This window comes from Suillus clintonianus (genome assembly GCF_016758775.1).
Source record: "Suillus clintonianus strain FC179 chromosome Unknown DEU56scaffold_115, whole genome shotgun sequence".
Classification (NCBI taxonomy): Eukaryota; Fungi; Basidiomycota; class Agaricomycetes; order Boletales; family Suillaceae; genus Suillus; species Suillus clintonianus.
The window spans coordinates 2,073-16,872 of record NW_024539339.1 but is presented as its reverse complement, the minus strand read 5'-3'; the positions used below and the strand labels follow the sequence as shown (position 1 = coordinate 16,872).

At 48.6% G+C, this 14,800-nt stretch overlaps 6 protein-coding genes across 6 annotated transcripts; 3 read left to right on the top strand and 3 right to left on the bottom strand.

Moving 5' to 3' along the window:
* The first annotated feature begins 289 nt into the window (after positions 1-289).
* Positions 290-3,282, top strand: DEU56DRAFT_71670 (glycoside hydrolase family 47 protein). The gene is made up of 18 exons (XM_041347600.1): positions 290-555; positions 608-691; positions 746-883; positions 936-954; positions 1,002-1,207; positions 1,264-1,548; positions 1,596-1,654; positions 1,703-1,777; positions 1,829-1,847; positions 1,902-1,928; positions 1,981-2,093; positions 2,144-2,347; positions 2,402-2,494; positions 2,552-2,593; positions 2,649-2,838; positions 2,894-2,954; positions 3,007-3,026; positions 3,080-3,282. The coding sequence occupies exons 1-18, from the start codon at positions 493-495 to the stop codon at positions 3,128-3,130; spliced, it is 1,749 nt and encodes a 582-aa protein (XP_041203295.1). The 5' UTR covers positions 290-492; the 3' UTR covers positions 3,131-3,282.
* Positions 3,283-3,298: 16 nt separating this feature from the next.
* DEU56DRAFT_904372 (uncharacterized protein) lies at positions 3,299-4,320 on the bottom strand. Its single transcript, XM_041356670.1, has 2 exons — positions 3,719-4,320; positions 3,299-3,664 (listed from the first exon to the last, which is right to left on the bottom strand). The coding sequence occupies exons 1-2, from the start codon at positions 4,107-4,109 to the stop codon at positions 3,501-3,503; spliced, it is 555 nt and encodes a 184-aa protein (XP_041203294.1). The 5' UTR covers positions 4,110-4,320; the 3' UTR covers positions 3,299-3,500.
* A 1,216-nt stretch (positions 4,321-5,536) lies between these two features.
* On the bottom strand, positions 5,537-7,682 carry DEU56DRAFT_71612 (ammonium transporter). Its single transcript, XM_041347591.1, has 7 exons — positions 7,445-7,682; positions 7,364-7,376; positions 7,246-7,316; positions 6,770-7,186; positions 6,299-6,712; positions 5,932-6,248; positions 5,537-5,882 (listed from the first exon to the last, which is right to left on the bottom strand). The coding sequence occupies exons 1-7, from the start codon at positions 7,491-7,493 to the stop codon at positions 5,652-5,654; spliced, it is 1,512 nt and encodes a 503-aa protein (XP_041203293.1). The 5' UTR covers positions 7,494-7,682; the 3' UTR covers positions 5,537-5,651.
* A 150-nt stretch (positions 7,683-7,832) lies between these two features.
* On the top strand, positions 7,833-9,077 carry DEU56DRAFT_760285 (regulator of chromosome condensation 1/beta-lactamase-inhibitor protein II; the record flags this gene model as incomplete). The annotated part of the gene is made up of 1 exon (XM_041350414.1): positions 7,833-9,077. One exon carries the CDS (start codon positions 7,833-7,835, stop codon positions 9,075-9,077), a length of 1,245 nt encoding a protein of 414 aa, XP_041203292.1.
* DEU56DRAFT_831622 (uncharacterized protein) lies at positions 9,078-9,627 on the bottom strand. The gene is made up of 3 exons (XM_041354562.1): positions 9,598-9,627; positions 9,481-9,542; positions 9,078-9,424 (listed from the first exon to the last, which is right to left on the bottom strand). Exons 1-3 carry the CDS (start codon positions 9,619-9,621, stop codon positions 9,337-9,339), a joined length of 174 nt encoding a protein of 57 aa, XP_041203291.1. The 5' UTR covers positions 9,622-9,627; the 3' UTR covers positions 9,078-9,336.
* Positions 9,628-9,768: 141 nt separating this feature from the next.
* Positions 9,769-11,718, top strand: DEU56DRAFT_917736 (uncharacterized protein; the record flags this gene model as incomplete). Its single annotated transcript, XM_041358033.1, has 2 exons — positions 9,769-10,132; positions 10,181-11,718. The coding sequence occupies 2 exons, from the start codon at positions 9,769-9,771 to the stop codon at positions 11,716-11,718; spliced, it is 1,902 nt and encodes a 633-aa protein (XP_041203290.1).
* Positions 11,719-14,800: the final 3,082 nt, after the last annotated feature.

Below are 14,800 nucleotides of genomic sequence, written 5' to 3'. Positions count from 1 at the left end.
AGCTCTGCCATCATTGTCATGTACACGGCGGGCGCACTCGTAATGTCACCAGTGGGGAAGCCTAAGTGGCATGCGCACGAGATCATCGGGATCAAATGACGCGTATAGACTTTGGTGCTTCAACTTCAACGCAACGAGTACGATGACCCACTGTAGCGCTTGAAAACCATCAGTGTCTCTCATATCTTGCCCACAATTTCGGAGACCGCATACGAGTTTCGGGCGAGATGTGGAGGAATGGTCTACTTTGCAGGCAGTTTGATACGTTTGTGATGAGCTGTAATAATTACCATGCACCTCCAGAGCAGTCACCCATGAAGAGTTGGTCCACTGGGCAAAAATTGAAGTAAAGGTTGGAGTGCTAGTATATATCTAAGCTTAAAGCTTGAAGTACCATAATATCGGTCTGCCCCGGGCCTAGGTTAGTAGTATAAAAGTAAGTTAATCGGTTGCCCACGCATATAAGTCCGTTCACTTTTGTCACTCGCAGTCATGGAAGAGCCAGGATTTAGACAGAGGAAGAAAGCAGCTCCCGGGTCCGCGAATGGTCACGAAGTGCGTACTTGCAAGTTGCGTTGGTCACTGATACGCTAATGTCTGACTGTAGTCGGGCGGTGAAGCCAAGCCAGGCCCAGCATTTCCAAAAGTATACGTGTTATTAGCCGTTGTGGTGGTTTTGGCACTTTACAATGTCTGTGTATAGAATGCTTTCAATGTCTGCGACTTTCTACTTACCCGCTGCTAGTTTCTAACTCTAGTGAAGAACCCGCTCAGCCAGTTCCTCGGTGCACCTACCAGACATCTACCAGGAGTTCGAACAAATTATGTCCCCACCTTCACGGCGGACGAAGCAAAACGAGAAGCAGTCGTAGAGGCCTTTAAAGTACGAAACCGCGTGTTTTCTCAGCCTTCCGTAGACTGACACCTCAACTTAGCATGCGTGGCATGCATACGGTAATGCGCAGTCCATGTAATTATGGCCAAACGACTGATTCCAGTAGAAAAGGACGCTATGGGTGACGACGAATACCACCCGATCTCGCACACTGGCTCAAATCTAACCGAAGCGGGGGGTATTGGGTATACCGTGGTAGACTCTATCGACACGATGATTATCATGGGGCTGGAGGAGGAGTACCAACGTGCAAGGACATGGGTGGCAGACAAGCTCTCATTCGAACGGGATGGTAACTTCAATACCTTCGAGGTAAGCAGAAACCTTTTCTTAGCATATTGGTGACTTGATGTATTTTCGATTATCAGACAACAATTAGAGTCCTGGGAGGCTTACTGGCTGCATACCATTTGTCTGGGCAAGACCCTGTGTTTCTCGAGAAGGCTCATGAACTCGGTAGCCGCATTCTGCCCGTCTTCGAGACAGAGTCTGGTCTTCCATTATCACTAATCAATCTCGCACTTCGAGAAGGCGTGCCAGATAGTGATGCTAATGGGTATATCAGTACTGCCGAGGCTTCAACAATACAACTCGAGTTCCGCTATCTGGCATACCTTACCGACGAGGACACCTTTTGGGAGAAAGCTGAGACTGTGAGTACTTTGCTTAGAGTTCTGCACCAGATCTTACGTTGTCTCAGGTTATGGCCGTCCTGAAGGCGGCTGCAATGCCCCATGGGCTAGCCTCCATCTTTCTCGAGTAAGTCTTGAATTCATTAAATCCTCAAGCATGCAGCTTATATGCTAGCCCGAAATCGGGCCGCTTTCGAGCTTCGCCGATTCGTCTTGGCTCTCGCGGGGATTCTTACTATGAATATTTATTGTGAGTAGACAGAATGTCAAGTTCAACGTTGCACTCATCTTTGACTCACAGAAAACAATATCTTCAAACTGTAGGCATGGTATACAGGAATGCTTGATCTCGGAAAGTCTGATAACCCCCTTAGGACCAAACGGAGCTCGTATATCGCGAGGTATGTTTGATAGTGCAAAACTGATTCAAACACTACTTACTAAACGCTTTAGATGTACGACACTGCGATGACAGGTATCCACGATCACCTGGTAAAGCGAGGGCTTTCTAGCCAGCTTCTCTACATCGCTGAGCTTAACCCGGAGCAGTCCCAAGGTGGGAACATGTTGGTTGTATTTCATTCTTCAATGATCAGAGACCTGACGTGATCACTAGCGGATGGCGTTTAACGCCCAAGCAAGACCATCTCGTGTGCTTCCTTGGCGGTTCTCTTATGCTCGGTGCCACGACGTCCGGTGCTCTTGTTGACAATGTCTCGATTCCACCGCAAATCGACGAGCTCACCGACCAAGGCAAACGTGATTGGCTTACAGGGGTGGAACTCATTGACACCTGTATGGCCACACATGACACCCAAACGTATGTTTCGATATGACCTGGTAGTGTTACATGTGTACTGAATACGGCGATCAGCGGCCTGGCGCCTGAAATTGCGCACTTCCGTATGGCAGGTGATGGGGTGGATGATTCGGTGGCTCCTGCAGATTGGTACATCAAAGGCGCGCGGTAAGTTGACTCGCTTGTCACATCGAGTCGCACGCTGATTTGCTTGTGAATCACCAGCCCAGACGCCCCTCCTCCTTTTGATGCCCGGTACATCCTCCGGTATGTTTGGTTCTATTCTGTCCTTCACTCTTTTAAGGTTCAACTTGTGATGCAGCCCGGAGACTGTCGAATCCATCTTCATTGCCTTCAGGCTCACCGGTGATCCCAAGTATCGCGATCTCGGCTGGGCGATATTCCAGGCCATCGAAAAGCATTGTCGTATTCCAACAGGCGGGTACGCAAGTGTGATAAATGTGGATCAGGTTCCTGTGGAGTATGACGATAAAATGGAGACTTTCTTGATGGTGTGTGCCACCCCTGCCCTTCCACGTGATCTTGTGTCACTCAATTTATCGTCAGAGCGAAACGTTAAAATATCTGTATCTGCTCTTTGCGGATTCAAGCGTGCTTCCTCTCAATGGTGAGTCCCTCGTTTAGCTGAGGAGACGTAGCTCATGCCTCACTTTTCACAGAATATGTCTTCAACACGGAGGTAAGCCTGAAACATATACATCCGTCCTTCCATACTTACTCAGATTTGGACAGGCACATCCTTTGCCCGTATTTAAGCCAACTATGCGCACCGGTTTTTCGTAGTTATCTGTGCTGCGCCATTGTCAGATTGTCTGAGTGTATTGTCAGCCGACTGGTATATCATTATTCTTGATAGCAGCTTTGATAGGCTTGATTGCATCGAAGCTATTTTGGTTTTGCTGCATCACTGACAATTTCGACGCACTCAAAACACCGGCGGTATCCAACGTTATCCAACACCAATCAATTTATTGATCCTCAAAAGTCCAAATAAACCGCCTAGTTCGGTAAGTAGAATTATAACGGGAACCAAGACGATACGTCGTCCAACTCGAAGATGTAATGTGGGTTCGTAATGAATGAAATCAGGAAACAACTAAGTCGTAACGGATGTGGTATGATACTGATTAAATGTTGAACGCAATAATATGATCTAAGGTGCCAAAGCAGCGGCCTGGGCGTACGACAAGCCTTTCCAAGTGGGTGATTCGGGGGCAAGAGATATGAATTCCCAAGGCTCATTGATCTCAATGTCGTGTCCAAAGTCATCAAGAGCAATGACCGAACGGACAGACGGGAGGACCTCAAAGTCAACATCTACGCACAACTTTGAGTCAGCATTGTCACGAATGAAATCTTGCAACACCATACCTTGCGCCTTGGATAACTTCTTGGTCTTGAATGTCACGAAATCCGCAAGCGCCATCTTGGAGAAACCAGACTTGTTCCTCGGCACTGGTGCGACATTAACGGGGCGCCCCGATCCGGTGAGAGGACGAGAGTCAAGCTCATCGCCATCCCATAACTCTATGCTGGCCCTCTTGGAAGCCCGGCTCGCATGCCCTTCCTTGAGCGCTGGAGCTGGAGATCCCGTCGCCGCCCTCTCCTTGCGCTCCTTCGCCTGTGCGTGCTCATGCCGCTCCTTTGTCTGGTGCCTAGCACGCTCGTAGGCGCGCTGGTCCTTGGCACCGACTTCAATGAGACGATTGTTCACCGTCTCATGCGACTGCTTGGAGGGTTTCTGGGAGGATGTAGTAGACATGAAGGACGGTTGAAGGACATTGTTTCACTTATATAGATAGGTGGAAGCGATGTCCCACGGTAGCGGCGGAGGCGGAGGCGGAAGGATTGCCTTTGAGGGTCAGGGCACCACGGCTACTGGGCATGATTTGGAGCGGATGATAAGTAGCTGCCAGCTAAGGATTATCTCACAGCTTTACCAAGAAGGGCTACTGGCGAATGTTGTCATGACCGAAAGCACTACACCCAAGATAGCATGAAACAGGAAACTCCGATCGAATAGGTGTCACGTGATGAACTAACTCTACAACTTGAATGTCTTCTTCTACAACTCGCTTTGGTGGGAGGAGATGGATTCTTCACTCGGGACTGCAACACAGATGACTCAAACCCTCCCGGGCATGGCCCCGAGACAGGCTGTTCTATCAACACCTGCTGCTAAGATCGTTCATTGTGGACTCTTTGCCATATGTTGTGGACGCAGTCTGTTTGTCTAGTCATATCATTACGGTGACTGATGCTAAACAAAATCACCATATCTTTTTGGTCGTCCCCTGAGCGTCCGCATCCAGATATTGTGAGAACCTGATGCGTCGCTGCGACGCCGAATCACATATCTATTGTCAAAGTGCCACCGTTATCCTATGGAAACACAGTTGCCCACGTCGGTCCATCGTTCCACGGCGCGGCAGCTCCCCTAGAACTGATATCCGGCTACGTGCCCTCTTTGAGTCACAAATAATGGTTTTAGGATGTTATCCTGGTCATTGACGTGGCCATCTTCTGGAGAACGCCGCTGCAGTCCGAGACGCCTGTGGAGATTCCTTGGTCAGACAGGGGACCTCAGTATAAGTACTGTTTTCCGCATCACTATAGCCATAATTTGACAAAATAGCGTATGCACTTCCCAAGATTGTCCTCCTGAGCCTTGACGAAGACTGAAAAGCCTCTCCGCCGACGGTTACTTCTACGTGCCCAACTGGGACTTCAACCAGCGAGTCATTGCTCGTTCACAAAATATGTGCAATCTCGATTCACCAGACCTTCTCGTCCACAAGCTGGGTCGTGTAAATCAGTAGAGAAACCTTCTTCTCGAATCACGCTTACACTGCGATCGTCTGTCGTACCCCTTTTTCGGCGCGTGGATTCCGTTTACAATTGGAACAAGATCGAGTCACTTTGACATGTGCAGGTGTCCTTAGTTGTGAATATGGTGCTCTGGCCAATTTGTAGCTGGGCACTGGCGCATTTATCATCCAGTTTGTTTCTTCTGTCTGGACGAATGTTGGCCAAGATCTCTTGCACATCGTGGCAATAATATGATGAAGTAGCATAGCCCTAGTAGTGAATGTGTGGGTAACTATATGTACCACTATGCAATTGATACGCGCTCTTCTTGGGATACGCTATAACCAAGTGGAGTACAGAGGGTTAGTAATGTGCCCCTCGCAATAATTATATTGGGAAATAGGAATAGAAAAGAGAGCGAAAACTGGTGTATGCGATAACTGGATAGCACTAGCGAAATGACAGACGAAGGAAGATGCTGAAATAGCATCTGCAATTAAGGAGAGGTCGCGTCGGCCTGGGGGAGCTCAAGTGCCTTCTCATCAGTACTATTGGGACTTGGTTCTTCAGTGCGTAAATCTTGTCGTTGATCCTGTTGTGCAAGGTCTGGCTGACCGTGTCTGTCACCATTGGCGCTGGGTTCGTGTGCATCTATGCGGTCGCCAAATGCCGTCCAGTCCATGAAGTCACGCCGTACTTCAATATAGTCATTCGCAAATTCACCGATCTGGGCATTTGTTAGGTTGATAGAAAAGCAAGAGTATGACAAGACCTACCTCGACTTCGTCAAGACCAAGTTTCTCACCCTCAGCCGTTGTGCGTAAGTGGAGGCCAGGGATACTATTGATGCACTTGGCAATGAGAGCAGTAACGACGAACGTATATGAACACGTCGCGCAAATGTAGGCTACTTGGATGTAAAGCTGTTTCCAATGGTGGTCAACCCAGCCACCAGGAACATTTGTATTGACGCCATCCAAGGCTACGATGGAACGGGAAGCGAAAAACGCATTCATCAAGAGGCCCACAATCCCACCGACAGCGTGTTCAGCAAAAAGATCGAGCGCGTCATCCACACGAAGAAGTATTTTGGCTCGGGGTTGTGTCAATATGAGCACTCCCTAGCAATCAAGTAAACCTCACCTTTAGTTGCGTAATTACATACGGCGCCGCTGATTATGCCCATAATGACTGCCGCCCAGGGATGGATGAATCCTGAAGCAGGTGTAGCTGCTACGAGACCAGCGATGGTTCCAGAGCAGAACCCGACCATAGTATACTTGCGCTCCAGACGGTAGTCGAGGAGACACCAAACGATACCTCCAAACGCAGCAGCGAGCATTGAGTTCCATATCGCCATGACGGCACGCAAATTTGCACCGAAAGCGCTACCACCATTGAAACCTAACCATCCAAACCAAAGTATGAATGTACCCAGGTTAACCATGGAAACATTGTGCGGTCTGAAGTTTAGGAGTTCCTTCTCCTGCCTGCGGCCAAGCACCCAGGCATAGGCAAATCCTCCTACCCCGCTTCCGATCTCCACGGGGCCTCCACCTTTGAAATGAAAAATACGTCAGAGACCATAGACGACAATAAAGATAATTAATTAACCTGCATAGTCGAGAACGCCATATTTAAAAGCCCATCCATTTATATTCCACGGCCAGCAAGCGAGGGGGCAATAAACTAAGGTCATCCACAAAAACGTGAAGATTATAGCCGGAAGAACCCGTCCACGCTCAGCGATCCCGCCCATCAGGATTCCGACAGTGACGCATGCGAATTCCATTTGGTAGAATGCGTACAACAGGTCAGGAATGAGTGGGGAACCTGGTGACGGGTCGCCAAGGACATCCATCAGGCCAAAGTGGGCAAGGTTGCCTATGAATCCATTGGTGGCAGTTGGCGAAAACGCCAAAGAGTAACCCCAGAAGTACCACTGAAAGATACAGACTGCATTGCTGGCAGTAACTGCCCAGATAAGCGACAAAGCGGACTTTCTTCTTGCCAACCCAGAATAGAGAAAAGCTGGATATAACACCGTAAGTGAGCGGACGGGGAACCCGGTGTGAGAGAGGTTCACAAACCGAGACCTGGTATCATGAAAGATACCATGGCACCTGCCACGATTATGAAAGAGATATCTCCACGGTCGAACCTGCGGTATACAATGAGAACACACCGGCAGAAATGCCATTGGCTCACTGAGTGGTATCTCCTACAACGCAAGATAATCAGCATTGTGCCTTGGTCGCTATGAATACAAGCGACGATCGTGGAACATACTCTTCAAAATAGCATTCAACACTTCCGAGACCCTCACTCCGAGAACCATTTTGTCGAAAATAGTCTGGCAAGGGGATACGCTTCGTACTGACTGTTCAGGCAGTCGTCTGTCCAACTGGGGTCCAAAACCAAGTCGCTGCGTGCTGGAGCTCTGGAGGGTTGCATGCGTGTAAAAAGCTGAAATTTCATTGGCCGGATAACGAACAGCGCTTTTTAGAAAGCTTAGATAAGAACGAGCGCTCCCCTTTCAGAACCGCCTTCATGACATTTGTGTTCGACCCAGAACAACAAGCAAAGGATCCACGATCCGAATCAATTGATTCAGACTAATCAACCTTGTCTTCCAGCGATCACGATCAAGTTTTACATCGTGCCTATTCTAGATCTCATGGAAGCTCAGACTCCACGTCCACGTCTCCTAGCTGCTGGCTCTAACGCTCGCGGTCAGCTAGCCAATGGTTCAGATGACGATTCACATACTTTCAAAGAGTGTCGCTTCAAAGAGGGTGCACTTCCTCCCGATACGCACGGCATCCTGCAGCTTGCGACCGGAGCAAACCACACTCTCGTACTGATGGAGTTTGGTGACGGTCAAAGGGAGCTTTGGGGATGTGGAGACGGACGCAAAGGGCAGCTGGGTCCTGAGTACATGGGACAGTTGACAGAATTCACCCCGATCAGCATGCCCTTGTACAAAACTTATGCTTCCCAAGGATATACCTGTTGTCTCATTGCTGCCGCTTGGGAGACATCATATCTCGTTTTGAAATCGCCTTCCCGACCAGACGTGGTCATCTCGATGGGTTCAAATGACTTTGGGGCACTCGGTGTCGGCACAAAACAAGCTACGGCAACTTCAACAGTCATTTCGTTTGATCACCTGACTATCGAGGGTCGCTCTATCAATTCCAGTGAGCTCGTTGTCGAGTCCATTATTGCAGGACCTCGTCATGTCGTACTTCATTTGCGACCCGTTTTCAGTAATGAACATATACTCGTTGGCTGGGGTTTGGGCAGACATGGCCAACTAGGGGACACGAAGATCGTGAATTGTGACCGCCCTTGCATCATTTCCCTCGATGTATCCGCGGATCCAGTGCAAATATATTCTCTCGGTCTCCAGCACACTGTTGCCTGCCACCAATCAGGGCGGACAACAGCTTTTGGATCTAACAAGAAAGGACAACTCCATAAGATGGATTCTTGGGGGCGCATTCGACAGGTCGGGTGTACGTGGAACGGGACCTACCTTCTCGTAGACGACGATGAAAATACCCTTCTATCCATGGGAAGTAATGCCCATGGTCAACTAGGTCGCGAATTGCAAGGGGGGGAGAACGAGGTTACTGTCGGGCCTGTCGAATTTACTTTATCGCACGATGGCAAATTGGCTTCGCTGAGATCCTTTGCTTGTGGCAGCGAACATGTGATGGCAGTTGTCTCTCCCTCTGGCTCGTCAGACAGGGAAGTTTGGGGGTGGGGGTGGAACGAGCACGGTAACTTGGGGCTGGATCATACGGATGATGTGCCGAAGCCCACCAAGATCTGGCCTGCAGGAGGACACGCGGTGGACGGAAAACCTGTTCAAGTATGGGCTGGAAATGGGACCAGTTGGATCTTGTTACAAACATAATATACAGGTCTATTGAAACACAATGTATGCGGGACAGAAAAGACAGCCAGCGCAGGGCAGGAGCAGACGTCATTGGTCATCCATGAGGTCCATGTCGACATGAATTTGCCGGACGGTGGTTTCCTTCGAAGCAGCGAGCTGTAAAAACAGATGAGCATCTCCTGGAAGCAATGTAGGACCTCGTAGAGTTTTATACCCTTCCTATCAATGACTTCGATCCAGAGCGTTAGCTTGCAGAATATAGAAGTGAGAAAATGGGTCAAACCTGAGTAGCGTCCTTGGCTTCATTATAGCGGTGCAACAGTCTTATGTGTCTTGATACGATCGCCTCGGCGCTCTCAGCCTCACTGTAAATTGGCCCCAAGGGTCAGCGCGTTTCGCCGAAGTCGATTATCTGCTCCACCCTATCCTCTTCTGCAGGACGTCAATTTCGGCCTGAAGTTTATCGATGTATTCCTTTTGCTTCTATACGTAGATCGATCATGCTTGTCGTAAAAACGAGACATAAATTATTGCATACCTTGGCAGACGTCGCGGCATGCATGATGGTGCAAAACTGAAGCGTAGATTTCTCGAGAATTTCGGAAGACGCGTTTCTCCAATGCAACGCGTTATTGACAATTGTTTGTGCATTAGGGTTCTTTCCCCTATGACAACGTTCTCGTTCAAATGCTACGAGCTCAGATTTCCTATGGGTGAACGACAACAGATATACGTTATCACTCGCGTCCGGTCTGCGGGTTCAGGATCTACGAAGCACCGCTGTGTAGCAGCATATCATGTACCACAATGCCAGGGGACAATTGCGCTATGCTGTCTACTCCGCTTTCTTGCTGTGGTGAAGCATGGCAGTAATAGGGAGGTGATAGAGTCAGAAATCAACGCTCTGCATGAGAAGTACTGCAGCAACGAGGATCTACCAGCTGTCTGTTGCCCGTTCATTACTTTCCTGATGGCTATGTGCTGGAGCACAAAGTTCACCGTCCCTGGCAACCCAGATGTTGGGTATAGCCGATATTCTCCGCTCGATGAGAACGTTGGAAGTGATGGTGCAGGTTCGTACCTTATTATCCACGTAAACGACAGCTGAGTCTGTTCAGCAGACAATCATCAAGAGATCACTGTAATTGACCTCACCTCGGTGAGGTCGCCAATGTATTGCTTCGTTAACGTTGCAAAGACGGCGTGCAACGATGAGGACGGAGCAATCCCACCTTCGCGTGTGCCGCTTTCTGCCCGCCAATATTTGTGTGCGTATGCGGAGGGCGATCTACAAGGCACCGGATATACCACAAAACTCGACAGCGTGAAGTTGATAAACCTGGATGCTCTGATATCAGTTTGGCCAAAGGAATACAAGAAAAGACAAACTCCTCAAGATGTTGTTTCCTCGGGTTCTGAAGCTTTTGACTTCCCGATCAGCGAGGAAGTCAGAAAGCTCGTCGGGATGTCTCTGTTACAATCGGTCGCACCCGAACTAACGACGAAACGAAAGGCACCAATTCCAACCATAACAATCACGCAGGACACCCACGACACCCACGACATTGAACAAATGAACGAACTTTGGCAGGATGGAAAAACCTTTCAGGTTTACGCTGCCCTGCAGGAATTATTGCCGTTTCCTCGCAACGGAATGACATTACTGCACAGTGTTGTTGAAGAGAAGTTGAGTGACAAGAATGGCGTGCTATCACTTGCGGAGGTAGCTGTACGAGACGATCAGGTTGAAGAAATCTTGAATGTCCACGGGAACAAGATCAGAAGACTCGATCTTTCCCATAATTCCTACCTCACGGTGCAGATCGTACCCAAGATCTTGCAGCTGGCTCCGCACTTGAAAACATTGATAATTCTAGGTTGCCCTTTGATAGCAAATGAGGACGTTTATCAGCTTCTGCGGGACAACGGGAATCTTTGTCACTCACTCGAAGCTTTATTGCATCACTCTCTTTTGCAGCCTCTGGAGCTTGCGCGTGAAAACGCACCCTACCCCATCGCCTTCTCCTACATACGAGCCGCAGGCACGCATAGCCATCCGGTTGCATGCACCTTACCCCTGTTCCAGCCGTCCGTCATCATTCGTGCTATCCTAGATCTCGTGCTATCCACTCCCGACGATCCCACATGGCAACCCGATGTGGTTCTGGAACACGCATCCGCCATCACACCTGCAACTTTGTTCTCTGGGTTCCGCAAAGCACATAGCGAGAACAAAGAGGTCACGTGTATTCCGCAATATTCACTGCGAGGTCTCCAAGGAGAAGGCTGGGTGTTTGCGTTGTATACGCCACCGAGAGTCAGCTCCGGGGATGAAGTGGAAAGAGATCGACGCCATACGTATGCTTTTGTACGTTTCAAACCTCCCAAGAAAGCCGGCGCGGGGGAAATGAGTAGTCCTGGTGTTAACGTCAATGCAGAAAGCGCTGAGATCCACACATTTCGGTCATGGCTTGACCAGCTTGAATTAGAGGACCAACCTGCTGCGCCTGCTGAGCTGGTGCAAGAACTTGACCACCGTTTTTTGGACCTTCAACTGGACATCGATAACGGGCTGAAACCAATGCTGGAGGATGATCTTCTTGCTTTTGTGGAGAGCATACGGGCAAATTCCAGGGCAACGATGTGCAGCTTATTATGATAACCGTACGATGACAGCAGTGATAATGGAAGGTCGTCGATCGTTCTGTGCCTCGAAGTAGTTTTGTTATTGCTCGCAATGATTAGCATACTTACTGGTACAACACTCATGCATATATATACGAGCATTCTCTACCAGAGGACGTATTGGCAACCCATCTTCCAGACATCCACCTCGCCTGCCGTCAGAACCGGACGAGAATGGGCACGTGAAGGAAACTCACTGGAAAATGAGTGGTTATTACATGCCAGCAATTAAGGCGCCTGCAGGAGATGGTGAAACACCTCACCTCCCTTTGAGCATGCGGCTCGTCCGGGAATGATTCTACATTTGAAATGAGTATTGTTGGTTCCATTTGATTGATTGTGTCGGTATATGGACGTCATGGCTCCAGATGTTTGCCGGTGAACGTTCAGAACCGTTCGCCGACTTTTCGGTGAGCGGCAGAATACCAGGTCCGACCTCGACATGATTAACTATGTCTGGCATAGGTCAGGTACTACTGAGATAGACTCGCAATAGGCTAGCCTTACAGGTCCCGGGAAACGATCATCCGTCCATACTACGCGTTGCTCTATGTCCCATATTCGTGAGTGCAACATGTACTGCCTGGCTGAATAAGTTTCGAACGCGTGCTTCTTTGCCTCTTGGCGTACTTGGCCTCTGCCAGGAGAGAGTGCTCCTTGCAGTCTTGCCCTATGGGCAACTTGGCGGTGCTGCGGCCGCGAGAGGTCCTCGCCTCGGGTTTGCAAAATAACTTGTTGTCTTCACAAGGGAAGGATACGATGTCAGAATCCTGGAGGTTCTGCATATTCTGTCATTGATCATGGTCGCAGCTATTGCAATTGAGAGGTAGAAGGATTCACTTGGGGTTCACGGTTATTTCCTTTTTTCCAAAGTCGGACGTTCCCGGCAACTATCTTGAAGCCCTTTGATTACATTTTGGTGGTTTCAAATGGTCGAGTCTCAAAGTTTACTAGCACTGATTATTATTCATTTAAGCGACTTACCGGACGGCATCATGCTGCTGCAGATTCTAGAATGCTATTAGTGAAATGTTCATTTCTTGGGCGCAGGAGCGCCGGATGGTGGTATAACTAGCACGAACACATTAATCGATTCCACCCAGTTCGCCGCTCCTTCACACCCATCCTCCAACACTATGACTGTAGTCTCAATTGATCCCAGTTGGTGGCCGCTCATCAATGTAAATCGGATCGGCAGTTATTTTGTAGGTTCGTAGAGAGCTAGTGGGATGATGATGGAGGTGTCTAACCTTGACTGCCGTTTCATAGTTGCTTCCTCTGCTGGGGTGATGTACGACTGGGGTGAGCAATATAGCGTTCAGGAACCGACTGGGACCACTGATCTCCTTGTTGAATTTCTAGCACTGACATTAGGACAAGAGGTAGGTTGGTAGCATTCCTGGAGCAGCCATCTCGCTGAGAATAATTTTGTAGGTTGAACTGGTATGGGTGAGCAGAGTCCCACATCGTCAGACCAGCGTAAAATGTGATTGATTCGCGGCAGAGGCAGCGCTGGTCCCTGATGAGTGTTCTGTACCTGAGTGTATGTACCTTGTTTACGAGTGCGGTCGACAAAATATGCTGACTCGAAAAATATGCTAGGTGCGCTATGTTGGAATAATATATGCAGTGTATGTTTGCAAGACTAAGCAATTGGTGCTGTACTGATCGTCCATCTATTACAATCAGCAACAGCATATTGAGTATGTCCCCTTCATACACTCTTTTTTCTTCTGACCGGCGGCACATAGTAAAGGTCCCAACAATTCCGATAACAGATGTAGTAAGTATTTGCACCGATACTCCCATTTCTGTCTGATCGGCTGCACTCTCATGTAGGGGTGAGATCATTAACAAGCTAATTGTTTCAATATCATGACTACTACAGCTGTGAGTTTTTTCTCGAGACTTTCAGAAGATCCTGCGAGGCTCACTAACTGGACTTGTCAGGCAATATTATGTCCATCGCACGAAATTGGATGAATGTCGTCGTATTTATGATATTGGGCGGTGAGCTGCGCAACTGCAACACCTCAGAGATATTGACTTGACTTACATCATGCAAGTCATCATGATTGCTCGGTTATATGCCATGTATCGGGGATCCAGAAAGATGTTGATATTTCTCGTTGCCGTCTTCCTGGCTGTGAAGATTACCACCGGTGTGATTACCGCAGTATCAACGAGTCATATTCTGGAGGGTGAGCTTTGATCACGGATGAAAGACTCAAGTGCATCAGACTCATTGGCGAATACCAGAGGTCCTCATTCTCTCTGGCACCTATCAGTGCACTATTGTCTTTGGGGGAAACGATGTACTTCTGGTTTCCGTGACTTCAGCGCTCACAACTGCATGGGAGATCCTGATCCTGTGTCTCGCAATTTGGATTGCCATCAAACATTTTCGTGAACTCCAACGACCATCGACAGGATGGATTATCGGGGACTATTTCACGGTGTTGGTGAAAACTCATGTGGTTTACTTCGCAAGGTGAGCTTATAGCGTGAATATTTATTTATTTCTGTTCAAGTTTTGCACCTCCCAGCTTTGTTGTGGTTTCTTGCATCCACCTTATCTATTTGTCTCCAATGCTCTTAGCGGTATGTCGATCCGTCACTATCCTCTGTATGTGCCCACGACTCATCATTTCTATAGGCCTCAGATTCCCTGGACTATCATATTTCTGTTGGTGTTCTTCAGATTTTTATGTCCGTCCAGATGTTTGTGCTGGGACCACGCCTGATTCTTGGCTTGCGAGAATATCACGCTAAGCTCGTGGCCAATTCTGATGCGGGAATCGTCATGACTTCAATTGCTTTCCAAGAGCGCGTGCATTTGTCAACTAGCAGTATTGTGTAGTACGATAAACGGGAGAGTTTGCTGTTTACAAGTTGTGTCGTGCTACTCAAAATTCCCGCTACAGAAGTAGTGGCTAGTAGTGACTCTGGATGAGGCTGAGGCAATTCCTGCGCTCGTCCGGGAACTGGAAGAACAAAATATGTGTGAAGTAACGACCATGTGCGACAACGGAATCGTGGATATCCTATAAGATATC

Excerpts from the sequence above, each read along its gene's own strand:
- DEU56DRAFT_71670 (XM_041347600.1), top strand. The coding sequence starts at position 493 with ATGGAAGAGCCAGGATTTAGACAGAGGAAGAAAGCAGCTCCCGGGTCC. Across the intron at positions 2,094-2,143 it reads CAGTCCCAAGGTGGGAACAT|CGGATGGCGTTTAACGCCCA; the intron begins GTTGGTTGTATT and ends CGTGATCACTAG. Across the intron at positions 2,348-2,401 it reads GCCACACATGACACCCAAAC|CGGCCTGGCGCCTGAAATTG; the intron begins GTATGTTTCGAT and ends TACGGCGATCAG.
- DEU56DRAFT_904372 (XM_041356670.1), bottom strand. The coding sequence starts at position 4,109 with ATGTCTACTACATCCTCCCAGAAACCCTCCAAGCAGTCGCATGAGACG. Across the intron at positions 3,665-3,718 it reads GAAGTTATCCAAGGCGCAAG|ATGTTGACTTTGAGGTCCTC; the intron begins GTATGGTGTTGC and ends AGTTGTGCGTAG.
- DEU56DRAFT_71612 (XM_041347591.1), bottom strand. The coding sequence starts at position 7,493 with ATGGTTCTCGGAGTGAGGGTCTCGGAAGTGTTGAATGCTATTTTGAAG. Across the intron at positions 7,187-7,245 it reads TTTCATGATACCAGGTCTCG|CTTTTCTCTATTCTGGGTTG; the intron begins GTTTGTGAACCT and ends TGTTATATCCAG. Across the intron at positions 6,713-6,769 it reads TGGCGTTCTCGACTATGCAG|GTGGAGGCCCCGTGGAGATC; the intron begins GTTAATTAATTA and ends TTCATTTCAAAG.
- DEU56DRAFT_831622 (XM_041354562.1), bottom strand. The coding sequence starts at position 9,621 with ATGCATGCCGCGACGTCTGCCAAG. Across the intron at positions 9,543-9,597 it reads ATGCCGCGACGTCTGCCAAG|AAGCAAAAGGAATACATCGA; the intron begins GTATGCAATAAT and ends ATCTACGTATAG. Across the intron at positions 9,425-9,480 it reads GTCCTGCAGAAGAGGATAGG|TGAGGCTGAGAGCGCCGAGG; the intron begins GTGGAGCAGATA and ends GCCAATTTACAG.